General features: G+C 32.2%; 1 protein-coding gene across 16 annotated transcripts in view; it reads right to left on the bottom strand.

Moving 5' to 3' along the window:
• Window positions 1–16,986: 16,986 nt before the first annotated feature.
• The window catches only part of Gulp1 (GULP PTB domain containing engulfment adaptor 1), a 270,215-nt gene continuing 259,385 nt past the window's right edge, over window positions 16,987–27,816 (bottom strand). For all 16 annotated transcript variants that reach the window (XM_040294575.2, XM_078017716.1, XM_078017712.1 and 13 more), the window contains 2 exons: window positions 24,547–24,641; window positions 16,987–18,965 (listed from right to left, as the gene is read on the bottom strand). In XM_040294575.2, the coding sequence (XP_040150509.1) occupies window positions 18,894–18,965; window positions 24,547–24,641 (167 nt within the window). In that variant the 3' untranslated portion in view covers window positions 16,987–18,893. The remainder of the gene's footprint in view (window positions 18,966–24,546; window positions 24,642–27,816) is intronic.

Genomic DNA, 27,816 nt, shown 5'->3' with positions numbered 1-27,816 from the left:
TTCTCCTGTACCTGGAGGGAAGTGGCGGAGGTTGAGAGCAATGCTCAGGACATAAAGGAAAGGCTGGCTCCAGATAAGGTTTGATTCCTGGATCTGGAAGTTTGTTAGGCCAAGAACAATGCTTTTATTGGGAAAAGCGGGACTCTGAGACATAAGACATGGTTCAATTAAATAAAACAATGAATATTTTTTCATTTTATATCCACCACGCCAATAGAAGAGGCCTAAACATTCTGTTAAACTCTTCATCTACTGTTAGAGGTTCAAGAAATCTTAAACATGCAAAAGAACATGCATTATTTTGGGGGTCAGCACCTACCCATCCACTGGTCAAAGGAACCAATAACTAAAGTCAATTCACAATATAATGTAGCAAAGGTAGTAAAGAGTTTTCCTCCTGAGGGATGAAATAGATTATGGCCCAAAGATGTTGCAGTGCTATATACTGGCAGTAAGTGGAAAAGCACTTGGGGGGCAAGAGAAAAGAATGATAAATTTGGATAATGGTATGTGGTCATACACCTGTGATACCTGTTTTTAAAATCTGGGAACACAATATGAATATGCCGATAAGAAGTTTTTTGGATTCTTTAAGAAAGTGATGGTATAATGTGGTGAAATAGACATACATGACTCTATTGGGATAGATGGTGAAAGAAGATACAAAAAGATAAGTGCTATCAGAGTGGATAAAATGAACAAGGCCATAGAACTCACCAGTTATGTACCTGAAAAATCATACAGAGGACATCTTACGTATCAAAAAGAGAGAATATGCTGTGTGAGGAGCACTAAAGTTGGTGAGAAAATCTGTGGTTGTTGTCCTCTTTAGGATGATGGTGGGTGGTTTTGATACAGAAATGGGGTACATATAGCAAAGAGGATGACAGACTCATCATACATAGGTCAAGTGAAAGCATTTAACTGTCAGAAGAAAAGTTCTGCAATGATCATAATGAACAAAAAAGGTTTGTCTCTCTGGCAAGGTTTTTGAAAACTATGGAGATGGTCAAGAAAATATGTAATTCCTAGGACCAATGCAGATGGTTAGCCAACAGGAGGATTGCTCATTCTATAGCTATGGATATGGTATTGATCAATCTTTACAAATAGAGCACAGATAATCATCTACTCCCAGTAAAAAGCCATCACCTGTATTCAGAATTGAACAAGTTTTCAGAAGCAGAGCCCATTTGAAGGGAAGTCCTAAGGAAAGTGTTTAGGAATAAGGACTCTGCCACAGCACATCAAGCTAATTACACTCCTTGACTTTTTTCCATAGAATTTATGACCCATTACTTCAATAATTATACATTGAGGAAAAAATAATCAAGTATTTTGAGGACAGATGGACACAAAACATTATCAACCTTTTTTTTTTGTTTGTGTGTGTGTGTCTGTGTGTGTGTGTGTGTGTGTGTGTGTGTGTGAGAGAGAGAGAGAGAGAGAGAGAGAGAGAGAGAGGAGGGGGGAGAGAGAACTTGGAACCTTAAAATAAATGAATTCCTGGCCAAAATTCAACTTTCAGGGGATCTCTTGGGTTCTCAGTCATTTCCCTGTGTAAGGAAACTTATACTTTGTTACTAGACAAAACCTCCCAGGTGGTCCTTGGCATTTGGGATTGGAGGCATTACAGTAGAATAAATAAAGTTTAACCAATTGGAATTATACACCCTTCAGCCAAGATAGTAAATTTTAAAAAATGGGTATTGAATTCTGGGGAAAAGAATGGTGAGAATGGCAGTAATTAGTTGCACTCCTAAAAACCCAAAGGATGCAGAATTGATGATCACAATAATCCCACTCAATTTAGCTGTCCAGTCTTTCAAGGTGGTTTGTAATAGATGACAATGGCTCTTGTAAATGATATGTTTTTCTGATCTGGAAAACAGATACTTTTCCATTCCCCTTTCCAGAAAAGTAGTCATGACAGGAAATCCTCCAAATGGCCAGAGCTTTGATGATGCACCTGATCATCCACTTTCTGAGGAAAGAAGACTGGCTTCTAGGAATAATATTTCCAGATGAAAAAAAGTGGTGAGTTTGTTCATTGTTCCCATAAAAAAAATTGGAAAATTCATGCCATGGAGATGAGGCTTTAAGTCATGTGGATGGAACTTTGGGAGAGAGCATGGAATGTAAAGATTAAAATCTTTACATTCTAAAAGTCACCATAGAGCATCCACATGGAAGTAGCCAGAAGCAACCAAGAAGATAGAATGACTTGGCCATTTGACAATTACCACCTTCTGTGTTGAGCAAAATGGGCACAAGAACAAAGTGGCATAGTGACAAAGAGGAAAGATGTGCCTATGTCCAGAACCCTTGGCTTCTACTTTCTAAGGCTCTCTAGCTACTATCACGGTCAAATGTGCAATAGGCAAACAATAGAAAATATCCCAAATTTTTTGAATAAGTACCATTCTCTGAGATGAAAAATTAGCATTTGATGGCAAGTTGATTATATTGAACCACTTCTACCCTAGAAAGAATAATATGTCATCATTGAAATCAATATATATTCTGGTTATGATTTTAACTTTCCTGCTGATGCAATCTTAGGGTGTGTGTGTGTATGTGTATATATATTTGACAAGAAATTCCCAAATAACATCACATCGTATCAAAAGAACCTACTTAGTAATATAGAAGGAATGGTGTGGGAATACACCCATGAGGCTCTTAGGGGCAAATTACAAACTGTTCAATGCCAAAGCTACACTTCTATTAGTAGGGCCTTTTGACACTGCAGCAAAGGTATCAATTTAGAGATTTCCTGTGATCATGAAGGTCCATCCCCTGAGATGCAGTATATACCCTCAATCAATTACCATTTTCATTGATATGTCACTCATAAGTAGAGTATGTTATGTTAAAGGGTAAGTGTAATCCTACTGTAATTCAGTAAGCCATCTGGAGAATTCACTCTTCCAGTTCCTGTAGTTATTGGTTTCATGGCTTCAGAAGTTTTGGCTCTTAGCACTTTCACCAAGGAAAATGCAAAAATCCCAAGTGAGATTTAAGCTATCAATACTACCACTTTCTTTACTCTCCAAGAGATCTTATACAAGTAAAGAAGCACTACCCTTGCTGAAAATAATTGTCCCGAACCTTAGGTAGAAGTAGGGTTGCCATTACATAATGGGTGTGGTGGATCCATGGAAGAATTGCCTGGTAATTTTCCTGCTTAATTTTTATGGTAAATAAGCGAAAGTAGCAACTATAGCCTAAAGAGAACATGGAGCCCATACTCTCAGTTGCCTCATTGACAGGAGTCTTGCTCACCCTACAAGGATAAGCATGTAGAGTGGGATTGATACCATCTAAGATAAGAATTTAGAGTGGATAGTAGTAGAAGAAAATGGTAGGTATCTTTTACTTCCCAAATACTAGCTGCAGAGATGGAAGCTCTAAGCTTCTCCCCTAATTTTTCTTCTGAGAATATCCTCAGGAAAAGAAGACCAACCAGAATCATAAAGGATTTTTTTAATTCATCCATGAATGAGTACAGATAATGTGCTTCTTCCTCTCAGTGTGGAAACTTTGGGGTGGGGGGGCAGGGGGCTTCCAGCAGCCCAGCTCCCTTTGCTCCTGCATGGCAGCCCAACATCATTCTCTGCACAGATCTTTTCTCTCACTCTTACATGAGGGTCATCACTAAGAGCAATCTCCAGTGAGTCACCTGCAGGTAAGTATCCATCACAGAGTCTGTTCCTTATGGAATCCCCCTATCACATTATTGTGTCATGATGAATGTAGCATTTATTTAAAACATTAAGCAGAATTCACTGAGGCCAACCTGCCTCTCACCGCTCAATGCACTACTTTTCAAAGGCCTTCCCCTAGGTTCTGATTCTTGGAGTTGCCCTAGGGCCTTGTGCCCATGTTTTCTTCTTCATACTGTGAAGGAGGGGAGTCATTTCCATCTGAGTTCACCCACATGTTATCAACCACTGCTCTGCTTATCTTTTTCCCCAGATGGGAATACTTACGAAATTCCTATTAATTTATGATTTAAATGCCCAAAATTTAGTAGCCTTGTTTATCTTCTTTTCTTTCTCTCTTGTGAAACCCCATTGAGGGTTGCATATTTCATATCTTCCATTCTGGGTAATCTATCCTTTAATAATTCTCAAGTATTCCTTTTGTAGCCAACCTTCCAGATAAAAGTATCTCTGCTCAGTACCTACTTTCTGCATGGAAAGCAACTCAGTATTTTCAACCCTGAAAATACCTCATACAGACATTTTCAGAAAATCATGTTAAGACAAGTAAGAATTTAAATTATGCTTTTATTAGTGAGGTCTCACACTGACTGGCTTTTAAAAATGCTTCAGTTCTCTAAAGTTGATCTAATACTTTTTTCTGGGTCAACCCTCAGGCCATAAATTACTTTGGGAAAAATATAATTTTGGAGATAGGACTGCCATACAACTAAAAAGAAATGTGAACACAAAGGTAGAGGTAGAACTGTGAATCAGGTAAGAATTCATAAACAAATTGTGTGCTATTAATAACCCTCTATTTATAGCAACTCTGTACTGCACACTATTAGTGAAGCAAAAAGCATACTTTGTAGTCATCATTAGTAAGCAGTTTGCTAACTACTTGGAAAGGCAGTAGGCATCACATGAAAGAAGAATAAATGCAAGATACCAATCATGCCCGAGTAGAAGTTAATAAGACTGAGAATGTGATAGAAGATATTTCTTATTTTTTAAAAATGGATTTATACTTGTAAAAAGAGAACACTGGAAGAGTTGAGAGTTACACAAGTCAAAAGCTTTCAAGAGGAAAAAAGGTAAGAAGAGTACATTTAAACAGAATAACTATTTTCTGTTCAGTATCTATCTTGCTGAAAGAAGAAAAATTGGACAGTCAGCAGCCACATACAGTTCAATCCACATCTCAGTTGCCTAAGCACTCATATTTTTGAAGAATTTTTGCCAAGTTTGGTTTTGGTTTAAATTCTTCCTTGAGATTAATTTCAAACCATAGGAAAAGCGCAGAGTGTTCGTCTTACCAGTAAGTAACCTGGATTATAGTTTGTGGGAGTCTTGGTTCTCCAGCCTTGCTTAGCCCAGAGACTTCTGCCAGATGTAGGACATTTCAAAAGGCATACTTTGGGCTGCCATGGCAGGGGAAAGCCCTGACCTGGACCAGCATCCTGATTCCAGTTATGTTAGTCTTGTTAGGATTTATTTAGTTTTAGACATCCAATTCTAAAAACACTGAATCTCATTTTCATTAAAGATACTATATAGAGAAAGTTGTAGGCAGCTAAATATTTCTTATTTTGTGGAACAGAGAACATAAAATTACTCTGAAGAATGCATCAAATTTAATTGTTATTAGCTCATTCAATGCTGTATGAACAAATACGAAATTCAGCCTTTTTATATTAATTTTCTTAATGCTTCAATATTATCGCCTAAAATTTAGTTGAGCTATTAAGAATTATTGCTGTAACAATACCCTACATTCTTCTGCTACTTATAATAGTAGCTACCATTTAGTAAGTGGATCTAGCTTCAGATACTTTACATATTCACTTTCATTTTAGGATTAATTTCATGACTAAATATTGCTCTATTTTATAGGTAAGAAAGGTTAAAAATAGTAGAGAATTTTCTATGGTCATAATGGTAGTGAGGATCATTATAGGTATGATGGAATTTCACTGCTTGCCAAATTCTTTGGCTCCCTGTTGAACTCAAGTGTCGCGTTCCTATTGAACTCCAGATTATGCATGTCTTACTTGGTTAATGAAATCACATCTTGCTTTCTAAGCAGAAGTGACATGTGGTGCTACCAAGCAGAACTCTTCAGTCCAGTAACTGTCTTGATGTGACTCCTCTTTACTACAAGATCAGTAACGCCCAGTTAAGATATGTTAACCTGGTGCACAGCTTCCTGTAAAGCAGAATATCAACAACCCCTAATAGACATGTGGTGTGAATGAGAAACGTTTTCATTAGCTCTTGGTACTTGAGTGTTGTCCATTGAAAGCAAATCATTGCCTAGAATAACTAGTTCAATAGAAACAATAGGTAGAATCACTATGATTTAAAAGGCCTTTCCATTACCCTTATTTTAATTCCTCTTGAGTTATTCATATATAAAATTTTAATATCTTTAATCTGTTTATATTTATATATGTTAAGTTTATAGTTTCATATTGCTGTCTACTCAACATATTTATGTGGCATCTTCTGTGAATGAATGATGTTGCTATCATTTACTTCCAGTACTTTTATTTTTTTCAATTTAAATTCATGACAACACGTATATAGTATATATGTCTTTCCCTTTATAAGAACTTAGGCATAATAAGTACAACTATTTTTTTCCCATTCCCCAAGGTTCTTATTTTTCTGAAAGACATTGAATAACTCTTGAATTGAAATAAACAGGACTTTGAGCTAGTATAGGAAATTATTTTGTAACATTTTTGCAACTTAAAAAAATCTAATATTTCTATTGATGTTCTGTATAATTAATGACTATGCAAGTCAGGCTTAATTGTCATCACTTCTGTGTTTATAAGTCCATAGTTCTCTTACTTTTTTAGATTGCACTGACTTTTTTGTTTGTTTGTTTGTTTTACTAGGGAAAAATGAGCATTTCTACAATTAATTTTATTTTTATATCTATATTGGATGCTTGATATTTTTAAGGTTATGTTAATTTAAAAAAGTAAGTCAGTAAATAATTAGATTACTTTATCTCTCAAGTACCTGGTACTTGCTTATTGTGGAACAGTGTTTAAATTTATAGAAAAATATAGGCCAGCTTGGAAAACTTAAGGAGATACAGTTTCAGAATAAAAAATAAAAAAGTGATGGAAATGTAGCTCAAAGATAGAGCGTCACTGAGTTCAAACCCCTGTACTGCAAGTAAATGAATAAATGAATGAACAAATAAATAAATAAAAGCAGAGTTCCCATATGCCTCATATATATTCCCCTATTTTAATATCTTACATTGTATAGTGCATTTGTTGTAATTGGTAAATATTATTACAATATTAATAATTGTTCACATTTCATTATTTTTTACCTAATTTATTTTTTTTTCTGTTCCAGGATCCCATGAAGGGGATTTAACAGTATGTTTGGTAATCACTGTCTCCTTAGGCTTCTCTTTGCTGTGGAGGTTTTGCAGACTGCTCTAATTTTGATGACTTTGTCAATTTTCAGTAGAAGTGGTCAGCTCATTTGTAGCCTATCCCTCTTGGGGGATCTGTTTGATTGTTTTGATTTTTATTATCAGACTAGGGTTATGGGTTTTGGGGTAGAATTTCTCAAAGGTAAAGGCCATTTTCATTACACCCTCTCAACATGATTGATAATGCTTACCAGGTTTCCCCACTGCAACTTTAATCATTGCTCTCCTCTCGTAGTGTACTTTCTCTACACCACACTGCTCTTCTTCACAAGCAGCCTGCACTTAAGAAATGGGGAGTCACACTTTACCTTTTTGGAGGTAAGGTTATCTACATAAATTATTTGGAATTCTTCATTATGGAAGATTTGCCTTTTTTCCCCCAATCTATTCCATCACTTTAAATCAAATCAATAGAGACTCATGAATATTTATTTTTAATTTATTATAGTCCAACAGTGCTTTATTTTCTTGCTCAGATTATTTGATCTTTGGACATTTTAATCTCTTTTACTTGATGCTTGTATCCCTTTTAGACACCCCAATCATTGTATCATTTATTTTACTTTATGGGTTTTTTTTGTTTACTTTTTTAAAGAAAATTTTTTTTCAAAAGCTACTAAATGTCCCCAGCTCATCTCATATATTTCCTTCCCCAAACCTTATTTTTCCAGGAGAATTCCTGGTTCCTATTGAAAAACTGCATTGGAAACCAAGATTTGGTAACTGATGTGTACATTTCTAGTGAAACATTATTGATTTTAGATCCTCTCAGTTTTGAGAGTAAGAAATATTTGCATGTACACTGAGAATTAGAGATATATTTCTATAAATATTCTCCATATGACAAATTGAATCTGTATTAAACTAAATTGGAATCCTACTCAGGACTCCAAGTCAAATCTGCTTCCATGTGCCTCACTCTAGTCTTCTCTCCTTGCTTATCTGTGACCATCTGCTTCCACAGTAAGACACTGGCCACCATCATCTGCCATAGGATTTCTTAATTGTTTAATTTCAAGAGTATAAAGCTCATGTGTAATTCCTTTTGCTTTATCCTTTAAGATTCCACACAAATCTGAGTATTCTTAGGTCATCCATTTATTAGCACCCCTTTTGGTGTGTTTATTTTAAACATTTGTAATATAGTGAAATTAATAGCATTCTGCATTTCACCCAGGCATCCCCAATATCCTAATTATTTTTTTGCTTCACTTGTATCCATTAGTGTTCATTTTTGTGCTGTAAAGTTCTAAGGGTTTTAAAAATGTATATTATATAAATAATATATTATGCAGAATAGTTTCACTGTTATTTAAATACTCTTTCCCCTGAACACTAGGTAAACACTGATTTTTTTAATCTCAGCAATATTTCTGTCTTTTCCATAATGACATTATTAGAATAACACTTTATGTTTCTTTTTCAAACTAGCTACTTTAAGGTAGCAATATGTACTTAATGTTCATCTGTATCTTTACTTGACTGGATAGCTGACTACTTTTTTCCCTGAATAATATTGTATGGGAATACATTCACAGATGTAGCATAGTTTGCTCATATATTTACATGTTGGAAGACATCTTGTTTGTTGCCAATTTGAGACAATAATGAAAAAAATTGCTGCAAACATTCAGGATAGTGTAGATATAGGTTTTTAACTCATTTGGTTACATACCAAGGTCATGATTGGTGAATTAAATGGTAAGAACATATTTAGTTTTGTAAGAAACTGCCAAACTGTTTCCCAAATTTGCTGTATCACTTTATATTCTCACTTCAACGACTGAGAGTTCATGTTGCTCTATATCCTCATTGGCAATTGTCAGTATTTTAAATTTTATCCAAATAATGTTATGTAACTTGGAAGTTCTAGTTGAGAATGATATCATCAAGAACAGTCACAGTCCTAACATTTTACACTATTTTTCTTCTGATAATCATTGGTCCCAGTAAGCTTCTTCAAAGTTCACTTCAGAATATTTTAACCTTAGCTACCATGGTAAACTCAGCACACCATTAACAATTATCACTGTACTTGCATATAATTTTATAAAAATAAGCTAAAACCCAAATTACAACTAGAAATTAAAGGAATATATGTTAAAGTTCAGTAAAAAACATTAAAAATGTAATAGAACATAACCCACATTCTATCATATGCCTAACACAATTCACATTCTACTCAAAATCCCAATAGAGAAAAAAAATTTTTGTGAATTAAATTAAATTTAATGATAGAAGTGCCATTTATTTTATAGTTACAGAACACATATACTCATTAAGTCATCATTAATATTTATGATAATTTTGATCTTGATAATTTTTAAAAATCATGAATATTTTCCCCATTTTTTTTGTCTACTTAAATGTTACCTTCTATTTTTAGCTCAGGAATTCTTAATATTATCTGATTTCTTAGTTTTCATCAAAGAAAATTATTTAAGATTATCTAAGAATGGAGTGAGCTGTAAAGAAAACATTTGAAATAATATGTTAATTATTTATTTCAATAAGAAAATATCTATGCCTCATGGATTTTAAGGCATTCATATGAAAATCCACTAGTTTCTATTGTACTTTCACATCTGTAGGCATAAAGTATTGATATAATAATCAAAAATTTCTGTTAAATAATGCATACAATTTTATAATACACTGGGGAAAAACATGTTACAGTTGTTGATAATAAATTATCTCTGTCACCTCTAATCCTGGATCTGCCTGGACTATCACTATAAATATTAAATAGAAATTTAAATATCACACTTTTCTATATACATAATTGTCTTGGCTATAGTTCATATTAACACAACTATTATGAAGTATCAAAATAAAAGTCAATAATAACTTATGAACACATCTGGGAAAGTATATAGATAAAATAAGAAAAATTTTCTGTATGGTTACTTGTTACTTATACATGTGGACATATATTCTATTCAAAAAAAGAGAAAAAGACTTCCATATATTTTTTGAGAAAAACTCACTTAGGCAGAATAGGAATAGGAATAGGAATTCCCTGGCTTCACTGAATGAATACCTGGAGGTGATTGTAACTATCTTTGAGATCCTATATCTAAAAAAAAAAAAAAAAAAAATCATTATGAAATGCTATTCAGGCTATCTCCTTTAAAACCACATTTCTGTAGTTTGATAATAGCCATTTCATATTCTGCTGATCTGCAATTTTTAAAGCCATGTTTTTAACCCAAGTAGTTGGCACAATTCTGAAGCAACAGCTTTATTCTGGGAAATCTTGCCGCCATGATTAGTGGTTTGACTGCAGTATTTCCAACTCGCTGCAGTAAGTTCCCACTGATGTGCTTGTGGTTTCACGTATACCAAAGACTGTTCTGTGATGAGTGCTGAAGGAAAGGAGTGTTCATCTCATAATGGTCTTTCTGGCCTCATAGATACATCATAATCTCTAGCAGTAATCTTGAAATTTTGGCAGTCATAAACAAACATTATTCTTGCCAATATATATTCGTGTTTATAACATTTTCCTTTGATAATTTTGCCTTTAGGAATTGAAATTTTAAAAATATGTGCCTAAAATGTTTCCAAAGTGAATATCCCAAGCTATTTGGATATTTGGTTTAGACCAAATTCAGAATCACATTTCTAGACTCCTCAGGTCTGTACACACATCTCTCTCTCTCTCTTCTCTCTCTCTCTCTCTCTCTCTCTTCCAGTGAGAGAAATAAGTGTGTATGAATGTGTGTGGAAATGTAGCCATGGTGTAGATATTTTAATTGTCCCATCAGAATATGTACATTGAGGCAATATTGTTAGTAAAAGACAATAACTTGCTTTTTATTCCACTCTATACCCACTCAGGGGAACAGACTTCAGTTAGTACAAAAGGGCCTCATCAGAGAAGTTTTTTAACATAAAGCATCTGTCTCAAGTATTAAAATGAGACTTCAGTTTTCCTCATAAATACCATCACAGCTGACCTTTTGAAACAGAGCTAAAGTTTCTTTCTGCTTTAAACTGTTCATTCTCATGAAGAACAATAATGAATTAATGCGTTTATTTTAATCATGTTTGGCCTTTCTTGAAAGCAAGCACATTCCAAAATAACTCCATTCCTTTAAACATCCACGAAATGAATTCACTATTGCAATTTTCCAGATAATTAAAGAAAAATATTCCTGGTATTAGATGCAAGTTAATATTAAATATTATTAGATACGTATGAAATGCTATTGAACAGACTTTAGAAACATAGAAACCAAGATGGCAAAATATCTTCCTTCTATTGTTCTACTTATTTTATTTTGTTTTCAGTTAGATGACTTTCATGCATCGCTCCTTGACATTAGTCCAATTTTCCTTTGGCCTTCTAATTTTAGTTGTGGAACAGTGCGGGAAACAATCTGGTTTTGATGGAATCCCAAATTTTTGTGAGTGTGTGTGTGTTCTAAATAAATTCAACTAGGTCATATGACTCATGTGCTTTCCATGGTCTCACTGGTTTTATTTTCTGGGTAGAAACTAATTAGTCTTATTTGACTAGATAGACATTCTTGATTGCCTCTTAAAAAGATGAACTATTTGCTAACAGGGGTGTATTTTAGGTTTCTTTCTTTTTTAAAAAAATATTTTCTAAAGATTAGTGGAAATATGATCAATTTGTGCAGCAGAGACAAATACTGGAGCCCCTTGTGGTTTACAGAGCCAGCTGTTTTCTCGAGCTTCAGCTCTGTGATTAAGCTTAAGGAGGAGATGCAGAGTGATGAGAAACGCACAGGGCAATGCTGTCTTTGGAAGATTTAACAAGCATCCTGGGGATTTTTATGTTCTCTGCATTTTCATTCCTTTATAGTAAAACAAACATAAAAAACATTGCCAAAAAATCTACTCAAGGAAGTATAATTCAACATGTCAAAGGCAAATTATACTTGAATTAATTTAAAGAAAGTATTCTAACATTCACACTCGCACATATAAAACTTCATTGTAAAACCAAAGCACCTAAAGGCAAGTTGCTATAAAAATCCAGATATATGATAAATTCTCTGCAAGTCTGCATATCTCTATGCATGTGAGCATAGTTAAGAATACCTGTGTTTTGACATTTTGGCACAGTATCATCTTATACATTCTAGTATTTTCTTTGCTGGCACTTTCAAAGGTTAGCTTTCAGTTGGAAAGAGGGAAGCCTTTGAATTTTTGTGTGGCACATGTCATTGATGGAGTGCCACGCCATTGATACTTCTGTAGAGAAACAACAGTTCTATTCTGGTGTGAAGATTTTATGAAGTCTGTCTGCAAATGTGTCCCTAGGAACATGAAAACTTGAGAAAGGAGAGGATTTGAATGATATTTTTGCTTTGTCCTGTACTTTTTATGAAAGAGAATTCTATATAAGAAGCATGGTAATAAAATGATGCAAAGATGGTGACAGTTTTGGGATCCCTCCTACCCTCTTTCTTTTTTTTTTTTTTTTTTTTAAAGAGAGAGTGAGAGAGGAGAGAGAGAGAAAGAGAGAATTTTCAATATTTATTTTTTAGTTCTTGGCGGACACAACATCTTTGTTGGTATGTGGTGCTGAGGATCGAACCCAGGCCGCACGCATGCCAGGTGAGCGCGCTACCGCTTGAGCCACATCCCCAGCCCCCTCCTACCCTCTTTCACGGGACCATTATCACTTCTGAGTTCCTGCTAGTTGCTCTTTTTACCTGGAAGTCTTTGATTCATTATTTATTTACACTAGCATGTAAATAAAATGTGAAATGCGTAGTTCCCTCTGACATTTTTTTCTTAATCTCAGGTTTATCTGAAGGATTTTCTTCTTTTTCTAGATTAAAATGGCTAATATTTATGAACTTCAGGAGCCAGGATCCCATTATATGACTTTCCTAAACTCAAATAAAAGACTAAAGTGTTCAGCATAATCTCATCATGGCATAGAGATTCACATTTTAGTTCAATGATTCCCTAGAGATCAAGCTAAGCTATTCTAAAGCAAAGGTAATTAATGTAAGTAATCTTAAAAAAAAAACTACTTAAAAATTCAGGTTAGGTACATTGTGAAAATTTTAAAAGTGGAGTAATTCCAAGTATCCAATATTTATTTTTCTAATTGCTGCTGGTGGCAGGAAGTCATAAAACCTTAGCCAGTTTATTTTCAGGTAATTTTCCTTTAAATTCCTTTTATCTAGAAAAGAAGAAAACTGTAGGCATTATCAGAGAACTAGAGGAAACAAAGAGGAATCACTGTAGAAAAGGCCTGTAATACAATTGCATCATTGTTATTACTCCCTGTCCCACAAATGTTCAAATTTGTCTGGAAAATGAACAGGACAAATATCTGTGCACAGTCACTTTGTCAACGTAGGTAAGTTGATATCTCTGACGATTTATGACTTTCCCCTCGTTACTTCTCCTCTCCCATCCCCTGGGCTGTCTACAGTCTAGCACAACTTAAGCTAATCTAATTTCTACTAGAGCAGCTACTAAAAATAAATAAGTGGAGTGTATAGGTGTGTGTGAGAGGGACAGAAACAGAGTGAGAGATCAGAATTTGTTGCATGTTTTAAAAAAATTTCCTGTATGTACTGGCGATAATTATCTATTAAATTATATAAGGATACTAAGAGCAAATAACTGATTTTTAAAGCATATAAAAAGTGTAATGGGGCTTGGACTGTAGCTCATTGGTAGAGCACTTGCCTAGCATTTGTGAGGCGCTGGGCTCAATCCTCAGCACCACATAAAAATAAATAAATGAAACAAAGGTATTGTGTCCATCTACAACTAAAAGACATTTTTAAAAGTATAATGAAGACAAAGCATAAGAAAATAATACCCATTTTAAATGGGTCCTAGTATAATATTAATTTTTTTTTCAAGTATTGGTAGATGCAGCCATAAAATTTTTCTACTTTTTTCCTTTCAAAATGCAGCCAAGAAACAAATATCTCTCTTTGCTTTCTTTGCAAGAAAGAACCAGTCTGGATTATTTCCAGGCCATCCAGACAGCTATTTCTATTGGAAGGAGTGACCTCTGGAACGGACTAGAACATAGCAGGCTGACCAGACAGAGGGAGGAGTAGGCAACTGGGAAGGACCCCAGCATGTTCTTGTGAAATCTCATTTGAAGATGACAATGAAAAGTTAAGGAAAGATAAATGAACTTAAAGATATTTAAAGCCAATGAAAAATGTGTGCCCACATATGGAATTCAAGTGAAGTTACAGTGTGAATTTCTGACTATCATTCTTTAATACACATGCTGAACAAATACAGCTCTCTACCCTTTGAATGTAGGGAATGTTTCTTAATTATATAACATTCATCTCTGAAGCTCAATAATCATTCTTTTGTTTTCCTACTTCAATTGAGCCAGGCTTCCTTAGCCTGTGATTCTATGGTTGTTCTTAGATGCTTTTAGATAATTATCAAGAGCTTTATTTAGCAAATTATTGCTGTGGAGTGTTAACACAACAGTAAAGATTTCATTTACTTATAGAGGAGAAAGTAGTTATCTTCTCCTAATATTTGTCTAGAAGATATGTTATTCTTCTCTAAGACAGCACAAGAAACCTGAGTTCACATCATGAGCAGGAAGAATGATGAAGAATGATTTAACCTTTTCCTGAATGCTTATGGGTAAAAATGTTGTGGTTGGCACCAAAGAGGATACAAGGATGTCAAAGCAATCCTTTGCTTCAAGATGGTGGAACAGAAAATTTCTAAAGAATATTTTATTAAAAATAAAAAGTTGGGTGTTTCCAAGATTATATTTAATAATTTTTGAAAAAATATTAATAAGTTGATTAAGCCAAAGGTACCAAGAAAATGCTATGGGATTTCAGAATATTCTTTAGTAGAAACAGTGTAAACAGGAGAATCAGATGATAACTTTTACACAATCAAGTCCAGTCAACTTTAATGAAAATAGAAACACTTAAAAGTCATAAAGAATGTTCTAAATTATCTATAGAGTTGTCTGCAAATTGGAAGAGTTTATTTCAATGAGTTTTGAACAGTCATCTCAACAAATGCCAAATTGTGGCTAAGGTAATTAAATAAAGTAGATTTTTGCAAATTTTGTTACAGTCATGCTGGTAGAATTCATCAACACAAAACAAAATTTAGTGACACAGAAACAAGGATTTCAGCTATCAAGCTATCATGTAATGTCAGAGAAATGAGGAAAAAGACTTTAAACTCAATGCCTTTTTAAGTATGCTATCTTTTGTGTATTCTTTCACTCTGGCTTAAGAAATAGTGTTGCTGAAAATCTGTGAAGTCAAGTGGAAAAGTAATCTAGAGAAAGGCAATGTATTTAAGTAATATCCTTATTTCATAAAAATTCATTAGAAAGCAAAGAAATAAAAGATTTAATGATTTTAGGGATTGGTGTCTTTGCTGGAGTAAAGGGATCCCCACTATGGATGAATTCAAGAGAAAATTGATTTTGTGGGAGAAAATTTCATAAGCTTGTCACCTTCTACCTTATATAACAACATATGATCAGACCATGAGATGATTGTATAAGAATTAAGGTTTGGGTAAGGTTTTTGAGAAGGGCATTGGAGAGATTAGTTCTTAAAAAATTTGTCTGAAGTTATAAGGAGAAGATACTTACTGTATGAGACACATAAGTCTGTGGAGAACACGAGTCATGCCCATATCAACAATTTGCTAGCTGCTTATGGGGATCCAGTTTAGGTGGAGTCTGAGATTTAGTTGTCAAAAGTGAGTCCAAGATTCAACAAGTTATTTAACAGAGGCTGAAACCCAAAATCCTGAGTAAATATTGAATTTGGAACTATAGTTGGAAACACTGAAATAAAAAAAATATTAACAGCCAGTTTTTGTTTTCACGGTTATAGTAACATCAAAAATAATAAAATATATCAGTGGTTAGAAATGTAGCATCATAAAATCTATCAGAAATTCTATTTGAAAATGAATTCCCATCAAATCACTAAATTAAAAAATTTCAAATCAAAAACCCAAGAAACAAGAAGAAAGGAAGAAAATTATTGCCATTATCCTGTCTTGATAAACCTCACACTGGATATCTGACACTATAGACACTAACATAGGAGAAGTACCTGAATTTAAACACAGTCAAATACAAATTTTACCAGGGAAGGTTTTGTTTCACTGGTTTTCATTTAGTAGCTCTATAATTTTCTTTTTCCTTTATGACTATAAAATTACTGAAGGTTGGGAGCCTGTCAATTTAACATATCTATTAGCATATTCACTGCCTGTTTTCCTACCACATAATACATGTTATTCACATTTATTGAGTAATAAAGGAATTTTATTGTATGAATTTGGGAATTATTCACTGTACAAAGGCAATGTACGTGAGACTTGTGTGGTTCTAAGATGATTAACACTATGTTTTGGATAGATTCAAAACTTCTTCATAATTGCACAATTAGCCATAACAAAAATTATATTATCAAGTCCACATTTTGAGACTGTGAGCTAAGACACTCTTTGTCTTACTAGTTTAAAAAGTCCCCAACAATAGGAAGAGATTATTTACATAATATAGTTATGGCACCAGATGCTTCTAGTGAAAGGAACAAAATTGTGACCTCTCTCATCAGCAGGATCATGTCCATGTTTTCACAACTGAATGATATTTTCTCAAAAAAGCTAAAATATGTGTGGGCTGTAGGAAATAAAGTTAAAAGTAAAGACTTTCTCTTTCTTTCCTTCCTTTTTTTTCTTTCTCCCTCCCTTCCTGCTTCTCTTTCTTCAGCTTTGATTAGTAACCAAGGAAATATATTGTACATAGCTGCAGATTATGTCTAGAGATTATTTAATGAGTAAATGATACAATTTAATTTATTTAAAAACTTTTATTCTCAGCAAAATCAAACATATCATTGAGTTTACATAGAAATACAATTTCCAATCATATCTTCATAAAAATGCACTGGTGAAATAGATGTTCATAATTAATGACCAGTTATGCACTATTTAATCATGCCAGTAGCAGAATTGATTACCATTAAAAATTGGTAAAGTAACATCTTAAATGTGCAAATATCCTCTTAGTACTCTATTGTGTTACCACTGATAATAAATGGCCACTAGTGTGTGTGTGTGTGTATATATATATACATATATATATATATATATATACCTATTACATAAAGCTTTTTAAAGTATAATAAAAATACAAATTCTATCTGTTAAAAAAAGCCATTTATGTGGCTTCTAATCATCCTCATTATATAAATCCCAAAATACTATATGACAAACAAAATTTAAAGACTCTTCATTATGAAACATATACTACCTCTAATTAACATATGACTTAGCAGATAATAACACAAACAAGAAGGTTCATATATACCATAAAATATAATGGAAATACATATAATTTTGCATAAGCACATTAGATTTATTTTACTAGTGAAAATGTACCTTAACAATTGAAGAAATTTCCATGAATAAAAGAACCGATTTATATATTCATTTATTTTTGAGAGCTACCCTCAAACTAAGCCTATATTTGCATTAATTTATTTTTCTTATAATGTGATAAAGATAAGCCACATTAAAATTTTTACCATCAATTTTTGCTATTGTTATTCTGTTATATGATGGGCAAAGATATAGAAAACAAATATTTTTAAATGTCAGGGTTCATCAGCCCATCACAAATAAGGTGATAGAGAATTTTATATTGCTCATGTTCAAGAGGAAGCTGAATAGAAACTTAATTTTCATAACAAATGAGATTTTGATTCAATAAAACAAAGACAAATGGTATTGACTAAATATTTTGATACTTTATATAGATAGCTATCATAAATATTAAAGTATCAAATGAATGGGGGATCAGAAAATAAACTTTGGTGAGGAAAAATATCTCTATCAAAGAAGAGAATATGACATGATGATAGTTCTTATTTAGTGACAAGAAATACAATTGGCAAAGTAAGCATGGTTGCTAGGCATTGCACCTATGGTGAGCATACATTCCAAATGTTTCACATGATGTTCAGATGTCATAGCAATGTAACTTAACATATTAGAAATGAAATTTTAAGATTTCATAACTTTTTATTTTTTCCACATTTATGAAACAAATTTAACATTTTTTAATATAACTAGTAACAATAATTAATATTATTAGCTTGTATTTACTAATATTTGAAATAAATTTGATTGAATTGTTATTGGAATTTCTATCCTTTATTAACCAACTAAAAATTTGTGACCTGGTAGCATAGTAGGCAAAGTTCAAATTTTCCCAACAACGTGAACATTTTATACATAGAATGACATCTGTCAAATGAATGGCAACATGCTTTTTCCTTTGAAAATAGGGCATGTTTAGTTTGGTATTGGTATATTTCTTCAGAATTTTAAACAGTTTCATTAAGGTATGGCTTTTTGAACATCAATAATAAATTAACAGCCTGGAGAATGAACACAAATATCAAGGTGCTAATTTGGAACTTAGACAAAGCAGATATTTGCATAATCTCTTTCAATTATAAATTCCACTACAACAGAAACAAATGAATTTTAAAGTATGCTATACATAATACTAAGTTGTTTTAAAATAAAATTACAGATCAACAGTGAGTGTGAAGAAATTTTACCGTGATGACTTTCAAAATATTAAGATATTAAAATATATTTTGGCACATGTATAATACCTTCCAAAGTAATAATGAATGATATGTGTGTATACAAAAAAATTTAACATGGATGAACTCTTGTTCTTGACATCAGCACCTACTGTCTACTGGGTCGAGACAAAATACAGTGCCTTCAAGAGTTAGTCCCATTTTGAACCCCTCCTGTAAGACAGAATAAAATCATTAAAATAGGAAATGCCCATGGCAAAGTAAAATAAAATCGGTAAGTAGAAGAGAAGATGAACAAAAGTTGAAATCTTTGTACTTCAATCAACTAAGAAATAATCATATGCAAAATTCTGGCTTGTCAAATTTTTATACAGATGTACATCACTGGCAGTTCTTTTATACTTATTAAAATTTTAATGATTTAATATATATTTGAGGTTATCATACATGAGAAACAGAAGAAAATAACAATATATGAAATTAAGTACTTTTAAGACTTAAATGCTTCTTTTTCAGTAGAACCTATTTAATAAGTCAATTCTACTGTGGCTTAATTTGTTGAATTTAAAGATAATTATTAATTTAAATATTATCAAGAGAGCTACACCTCATGGTGATGAGAAGTTCAAGATAGCCTGATAATCTTCATCATTTTTTCCTGATTAACTCTGTCAGAGCCTGGGTAAAATAATTTTGTAAATGTAGTGCTGTTTCTGGGTGCAGCAGAGCCCTGTAGACCATTGTGCCTTAGAGAAACTTTCCCAAGTCCTGCCATTGTTCTGCCTCCATGCGCTCCTGTTTCCACCAGTATGTTTTAGAAGTTAAGTTGCTGCTGATTTATTTACGTCACTGCCATGAAAATTTTGTGCTTTTTCTTTCCCCTAACATTTTTTATTAAAACTTTGTGGCAAAAAAATATGTGCTTCTCCATCACAAGCTCTTTTATTTTGCATAATACAATTGAACTGTGGGCCATTGCTAGGTTTACCCTCTCCCCACATCTTCTCACTGGCCCCTAGTCTATGCACACTAGTCTACAAAGACATGAAAAGCATAGACTCCCAACAATCAGTGGAACTAAAGGTCACATTAGAGGTTTCCTTGTGGAACCAATTAGACTACGTATTTAAAAGCATTGTATCTTTCTAAATGCTAATGCAAGCATTTTCATATAGAGGAGATACTATTTATAAACCTGCAAGACACCCTTTGTTTGTAATTAATATTCTAACAATGCTCTTTACTATACGTATAGCATAAAACAAGGCTATCACTGCATTTTCAAAACTTCTTTTCAGTATATGAAATACAATTATATTAAATACAAATACAAATTAAATTCAGTAAAGGTCAGAGTACTGACCATGATTTTTTTTAAGATTTGTTAGTATTACAAAAAGTAATATTTTCCCATATTATGCATAGTTTCTAGTGGCCACCAACTACTTTAAAAAGTGAATATTTTAAACTGAAAATGTTGGAAATAAACTATACTTTCAAAACATTTTATGTGGGTATCTGAAGGGCTATGTACTGTCATCTTCTTGTATATAATGAATGATAAGGGATAGATACATAAGTAGAAGTGATAACTAGAGAGAGAGATAATTACCTTTGGAAAGGACTGATACCATATGTTGTTTTAATTTTATCAGTTCATTCTGAAATTAAACTAGTATCACTTTTTTATCCTGAAAATATTAACTATCAATATGCTATCAGTATTAAAGGCAAAACAGCAAAGTTAAGTAGATATCAAACATTATTTCAATACTTGTTTGTACAGCAGAACAATATCTCCATGGTGATTTTTAAAGGATCTTTTCAAAGTTCCCTTAGGATAATCTACTCATCCTAATTACCACATACATCTTATAAGTCTCCTTGGTTTTATTTCCTCTATAATGAAATTTCCTGCACATTTTCTGACCTTCCTTCAGAAGTTTCATTTTGAGAATCATAATTTAATTAATTCTGCATCCCTCCAAGATTTCCATATTGTCTTGAATCTTAAACTTTTTAATGAAAAATGAATTTTCTTTTCTTTAGGTATTGATGGGAATTATCATTAACTAGTATCAAAAAAAGAATAATTTTATAACTAACATTAATCATATAACTTATATAAAATATTTTGCTCAACTGCATTGCTTATTTGAAATAGACAAAAGCATATCAAGGAAAAATGTGTCATATGTAACAACTGTTTACATGCTGACATAAGTATTTTGAGTCTATATTTTTCCTGTGTATAGTTTTTTAATGATTTTAATGACAGCATAAATAACTTTCTCATTTATGTAATGTATTACATATATCAGCTAAAATTTTCTATTTTCTGTTTTCTCTACCAGAACCAACTTCCTGTATTACAGTTCAAATAAAACTAATTTATCCTGACTATACAATATAATTTAAAATTATAATTACTTATTAACTTCCAGTATTTTACAATCGTGAATACAGCTAATATCATATTTTTGTGCATAGAGATTTAACAAATTTCTAATTTTCTCCTCAGAAAATAACAGACTATTTCAAAGATTTTAATACCAGATACAAATTAAAATATTATTAACAAATTACTATCCAAAGGGAAGCTGTGAATGACTTAAAGTGTTTGTTACAGCATTCTTTCACTTGTGCTAATTACTAGTAAGAAAATGAAGTAGTTAATTTGGTAGATCAAAATGGCATTGAAATTCTTTAAATTTGTATGTTTCCTTTTATTAGACAATACCTGTATGTATGTTAGCTGCATGTGGTCTTCTTTTGTGATCTTCTGTTTTTTATTTTTCGGTTGATTGTTTAGTTTCCTAATTTTTGTCTATTTCTGTGTGTGTGTGTGTGTGTGTGTGTGTGTGTGTGTGTGTGTGTGTAGTATTTATACATCCCAGTGGGACAGATTATAAAGAAAATTATAAAACTACACGTGGGGTTGGGGTTGTGGCTCAGCTGTAGAGCACTCACCTCACACATGTGAGACCCTGGGTTCAATCCTTAGCACTACATACAAAACTGAACAAGTGAAATAAAGGTGTTGTGTCCAACTACAACTAAAAAATAAATATTAAAAAAACTACATGTGTATATTCTTCCTTATAAAAATCTATCTCCAGTTCAAAAGTCAGATGAATAGTCACATATATTCCAAACATTTTTAACTGTCTAATGCTTTTGAAATTTACTTGGATATTATTGTAAGTTTTATTTACCTGGACATTAATATTCTCCTAAATTATTCACCATTGACTTGACACCATTTGTGTGTAATTCTTTCATCCTTCATGACTTACCCGTCTTGTTTTTTAGCATATTAAATTATTATGGCTCACAAAGTATGTTTCTGGGCATCAATATTATCCCACTGATTGGTTTATAGGAGACATGTGCCACTCTGTTTAAATTATATCAGTTCAAATAACTATATTATAGATTTCAAATAAATAATTTTCTAATTAGTTAAAATGAAATATAGCTTAGCATTTCTGCTTATATTCTTACATGCATAAGACATTCTGTGATTTGAAACTTAATTGAATTCTCTTAAGAATTACTAAGTCAAAATCCTTTGTAAATCAAAGAGGAAAACAATATTTCACTAGGCTTATTAACTCAATGCAGCATCCAGAAACTATTATATTAGCCTTTTACATGATATGCACAGATAGAAATAGTAGTTAAATGTATACAATAATTAATTAGGAACAGCAAGGTTACTAACAAAATTCATCATAGACTTAAATAAATAAAACATCATTTTACTTTAATGTGATCTTACAAGTAAATTCTGCACTAGAAGAAACAATAAAAAAGATGAATAACACACGAGTGACTAAATCATGGAAAAAATAACCTTAAATTGTGAATAGTAAAACTTTAACCACAACTAATGATCTGATACATTCATATGAAATTGCTGTTTGAATATTTATTAAATAAAGCATGCAACATTAAGCTTTTAGTTTTAAAAAGGTTGTAAGTTGTTGAAAATAATATACCAACCATCGCTGGCGCTACCCACCATGAAAGCAGATGAGAATAAAAAAGAGATTAAGAAAATATTAAAAACAGCAAAAACAAAAACAAAAGCACCACAGTTTAAAGTTATTTGACCAACACATCATTCAATCATTCTGATAGTGTTTCTCAAACTTGATTGACACAAAAATCGTGAGATGGAGGCTGGTTTTTTAAAATCTATAGAATTTTTAAATTTTGTGATAAAAAAACCTTCCTAGCCAAGTAGTTTTTATGACCTGCTTCACTCTAACAAGTACTGCCCTATCAGTACCCATGTTTGTGTTGCTCCTACAAACTCATTAGTCTCTGGTTGTATAAACTTAATTGGTTAAATGATGAAAAGAAAAGGAGTTGATTTTATATGAAATACATCATCATCAATAATTAATCATGCAGGTTTTGAGTAAATTTTTCATAGTATTTGAAATACATAAAAAGGTGGGGAATTTGCATAATCAGAAAGGATAGTTATTGAAAAAAGCAGAAATTTAATACAGTCATTTTAATTTTAGCCATACGATATCACCCACTCTGTAACATTAAAGTTCTTAATTTGCATTTTGTAGGTGATTCAATGTCATTTTTATTTAATTATTTTTTGCATTCATAATTATGTAATAAATGTAAGGGTAAGTTGTTTACAACTTTTTTGTCAATATTTGGGAAATAAAAATTTAAGAAGATTTTAAAGATAGAAAATAATTTTTCATAGAAAAAAGAACTACAAATCATCCAACTTGAAAAATATTGTTTTAGCATCTACTTTGGAAACACAAGATAAATATGTTTTCAAAATCAACTTTTAAAATGTACACAGTGATTAAATCTACAAAAATAAGGGGTTCACATAATACCTAGAAAATAGGACAGTTCAAAATGAGTGGAAGGGTATTTGTATTATTTTTCCAGGAAGAGGAACATGTTTACTAATATTACATCAGAGTTCACCCACTAAGTTTTTGGGGGTGTATGTGTGGGAAGGAGTGAAGCATAGAGAATGATGGAGTAACTCAGGACTAATTAATGGAAACACCCACTTCATATTGCCTTAATGTCTTCACCATCTCTTCTCACGCACCTTCATCTTATTGGTGTCTATCTGAATTTTACCATATAGAAACTTTTTCATAAATAATAGGGAAAATATAAAGAGAAGACTTTATTCTAGTCTTTTCAAGCCTGCTTATTAATCATGGAGCATTGTATAAAGCTTTTAACCCCAATTTGCTCAATGTTTCAGAACAGTTTAGAATTCAGAAGTGAAAAGGAGACAGAAATGAAAACCCAACTCACTACATTCCTAAAGAAGCTGTCACTGGGTGTCTGCTTTTTCAATAATAGCCCAGAAGTTATGAACCACAGCTACAATGCTTCCTTTCAGACAGAATGACTTTACTCTTACAAAGATTTTCCCACATCTACCCATTTACAATTTTGAAATTGTTAAGACTGAGAAATCTTATAAATCTATTGCAATGACCTTTTAATTTCTGGATTTCAAACAACAATCCATTAGAATCCATGCCACATTGTTAAAAAAAAGGAACCATCGTATTTCCATGGTAAATTGAACCATAAAAATAAAAATCAACAACTTAATCCTTATCAGTCGTATTTTTAGAATTAGATGTAATTTTTAATGTAGTTACTTTTAAGTAATTTTTATATTGACAATAATTAAAGAAAAGAGTAGTTTTCATATATAAAATTTTCTTTGTCCCAAATTTAAAAGAGATAAGCCATTTATAGTTCAATGTGTTAAGATGGTTACCTGCATCTCATCTAATTTTGATTGAATATCTGGAGGGAAATCCCCTGCTCCACAGTTAAATGGGTCAAAAGGTTCAGCTCCAAACAGATCCCGTTCTAAAAGGAAGAAAGTATTTTAGTAAAGAAAATGAATAGAAACAAATTGGGGCAAATCTGATTTCAAAGGCAGGATTATATATAATAAATTATATATATATATATATATATATATATATATATATATATATATATGATCAAATAAGCCTCTATACACTTACATTTTATGTTGAGCTTTCTGGAGTTTAGACTAAGGAAGTAAAAATCCATTTTATGAGATTAAAAACTGTTTGATTATAAAGAATTATAATCCAGAGATGTTTCTGTGTCTTTAATGTAGAAATATCAACCTCAATAAATAGTTGATAATTAATATAACACTTGAATGTTTGCAACATGTAAAATGTACTAAAATTGATATAATTTTCATCAAGACTTTCCTAGTTCCATTTATTGTTATGTCACAAAAAATTAGAAAGTGATAAGACCAAAGAGATTAGTAAGTAGTTTTACATGCTTTTATAACACTTTTTACTCAGAAAAAAAACAAGGCATTTTATCTTATGTACTATGAAATCATATCATCTTCATAGATAGCCACAATGAGACAAATTTTGAACAAAAATCCTCCTATATCAGCAATAAATTTATATTTTACAAGACACTGCTCTAACCCCTGAGCTATGAAACTTTCATCCTTATATTTATTTTTAAGAAAACAGCAGGAAAGCAGTATGAAAAAAAGTTCTATTTGTGTGTATTCTTAAGTATGTGCCACTTTGTGTCATTAAAGAAGTAACAAAGTTAAAATTATGTTTGTAACTTATAGAACACGTGTGACCTATTATATACTTTAAAAATTTGAAAAATATTAACATTTGATTCCTCTGAATCAATTCAAATGAAATCTGAATTGGAAAATATTAAATAATGTATAGGAAGAATATTGATACATATTCATATCATTTTTTTTGCTGAAAACAAATTCTCAGTGGGGTTCAATGGTATATAAGAAGTAATATTTATGCTACTTCTTTTTATCATTTCCTCTAAAATTACTCAGGCACTCTCATCATGAAGGATCCTTGCTTTTCCAAGTTCCAAATATTTTTCAGTTTCTTGAGTTATAAATAAGTTAATAATTGGTAAAATGTTTGGGAGTTTCTGGAACTGATGAGTATTATATAAATAAGGGGAACATATAATTCATTATCCAAATAAGGCACTTCTAAAGTGAAAGGAGCATTCTCAACAATTACATTGGGACAAAATTCTAAAAACAGAAGTATTCTCAACAATAGGAATGTATTGTTACTTTCTATGTAACTGATGAATATACTATTACTGTTTTTACCTCCCTCCCTCGGTCCTACAGGGCTCAGGCAATAAATAAAAATTAGAGAACAGAGGAAATTTTGTTTGGAAGCATGTTCTGGTAACCATGATACTACAAGTACATGACCCAGTGCTTTTCACATAGTAGGTGTTTGTTTAAAAGAACAGATTAACCTAAATGACAGACTGCTGATCAGAGAGAATAGAGATTTTCATAAAATAGACTTTTCTCAAATTGGAACTACAGAATCACTAGAGATTTCAGGTGGGTTTTGGGGAGTATGTGGTGTGGGTGGACATGCTGTCTTTTTCTGACAGGAGGTTTCCCAACTTATTCTCATGAGCCCATGATTCTCTTCAAAGTTAAAGAACAAACCACCTTGCACATTAAGAGACTAATTCCATGTAAATTAATAAACACTACAGAACTCTTTGGTGTTATTTTTTTTGTTTTGTTCAGCTCACGTGGATATCAAATTCAGAACAAAAATTATAAACAAAATTAAAATTAGTTGAGTCTGATGCAGGGGTAAAAGAATAAAATCTAAGAGGTGGTGCTTCACTTAGTCATTCTTTGCTCTATTCAGAAAATTTATTGAACATATATATCATGCATTTTCCTAGACAATGGTTTAAAGTAGCAAAGAAAGGACATTGTTCATTCATTCACGGAGTTTATAGACAATTAGGGAACATAAGTGAATCTGTGAGGAGGTCTAAAAATGTGAAAGGCAAGGATAAAGAAAGAGATGCAGACACACTCATAAGATAAAAAACAAATTAAAAACACTCTATCATAACATCAGGGTGTTGGGACATTTTCTAAAACACACTATGATATGTATGTGATGAATTATTTCCTCAATTTTGCATTGGCACAAAATATATCCAGAGCAATTAAACATATAATTCAACTAATGTATTGCAATACATAGTTTAGTTTAAATTTATTTTAACTGATAATAAAAACATAAAACATTTTATTTATGGAATACCGTGTGTGTGTGTGTGTGTGTGTGTGTGTGTGTGTGTATATATCATATAATTTTTTTATCAGATGAAGCATATCTGTTAGAGCATTATACATAGTCGTTGGGCTCATTTTAACATAATCATACATGCATGAAATTTTATGTACTCAATTTTTATTTCCTGTTCCCCAATCTTTCCCTCTCTTCCTCAGTCTCCTTTACTGATATTCCTTTCGCTCTCAAATTTATTTACTTCTGACTGGTAATTTCTACATAAACATAAAGGTGGAATTCACTGTAGTATATTTATGTTTGCACAGACTGTGATTTTGTTAATTTCATTCCACATTTCCTCTTCTTTCCTGCCCCTCTTTCATCCCTCTTGATCTCCTTCTGCTCCACTGATTTTCCCTATATCTTTATGATATTTGATGCCTTTACCATTTTTTTTAAATTGTGCTCTAGCTTCTACATATGAGCGAAAACATTCAATCCTTGATTTTTTTTTTAATCTGATTTATTTCACTTAGCATAATGTTCTCCACTTACATCCAATTTTGGGCAAATGCCATAATTTCATTCTTTATGGTTGAGTAAAACTTCATTTTATATATATGTGTGTGTGTGTGTGTGTGTGTATTACATTTTCTTAATCCATCCATCTGTTGATGGATTGATTCTATAATTTGGCTACTATGAATTGTGCTGCCATAAATACTGATGTGGCTGCATCACTGTAATAGGCTAATTTTAGTTTATATGGAATAAACTAAGGAGTAAGAAAAGTTGGGTCAAACGGTGATTCCATTTGTAGTAATTTGAAGAATCTCCACACTGCTTTCCAGAGTGATAGCACTAAATTGCATTCCCATCAACAATGTGTCAGAGTCCCCCAGCCCCACATCCTCACCTGCATTTTTTATTTGTAT

Source organism: Ictidomys tridecemlineatus, chromosome 7 (genome assembly GCF_052094955.1).
Source record: "Ictidomys tridecemlineatus isolate mIctTri1 chromosome 7, mIctTri1.hap1, whole genome shotgun sequence".
NCBI lineage: Eukaryota > Metazoa > Chordata > Mammalia > Rodentia > Sciuridae > Ictidomys > Ictidomys tridecemlineatus.
The sequence above is the reverse complement of the archived record's forward strand: the minus strand, read 5'-3'. Positions and strand labels throughout refer to the sequence as shown.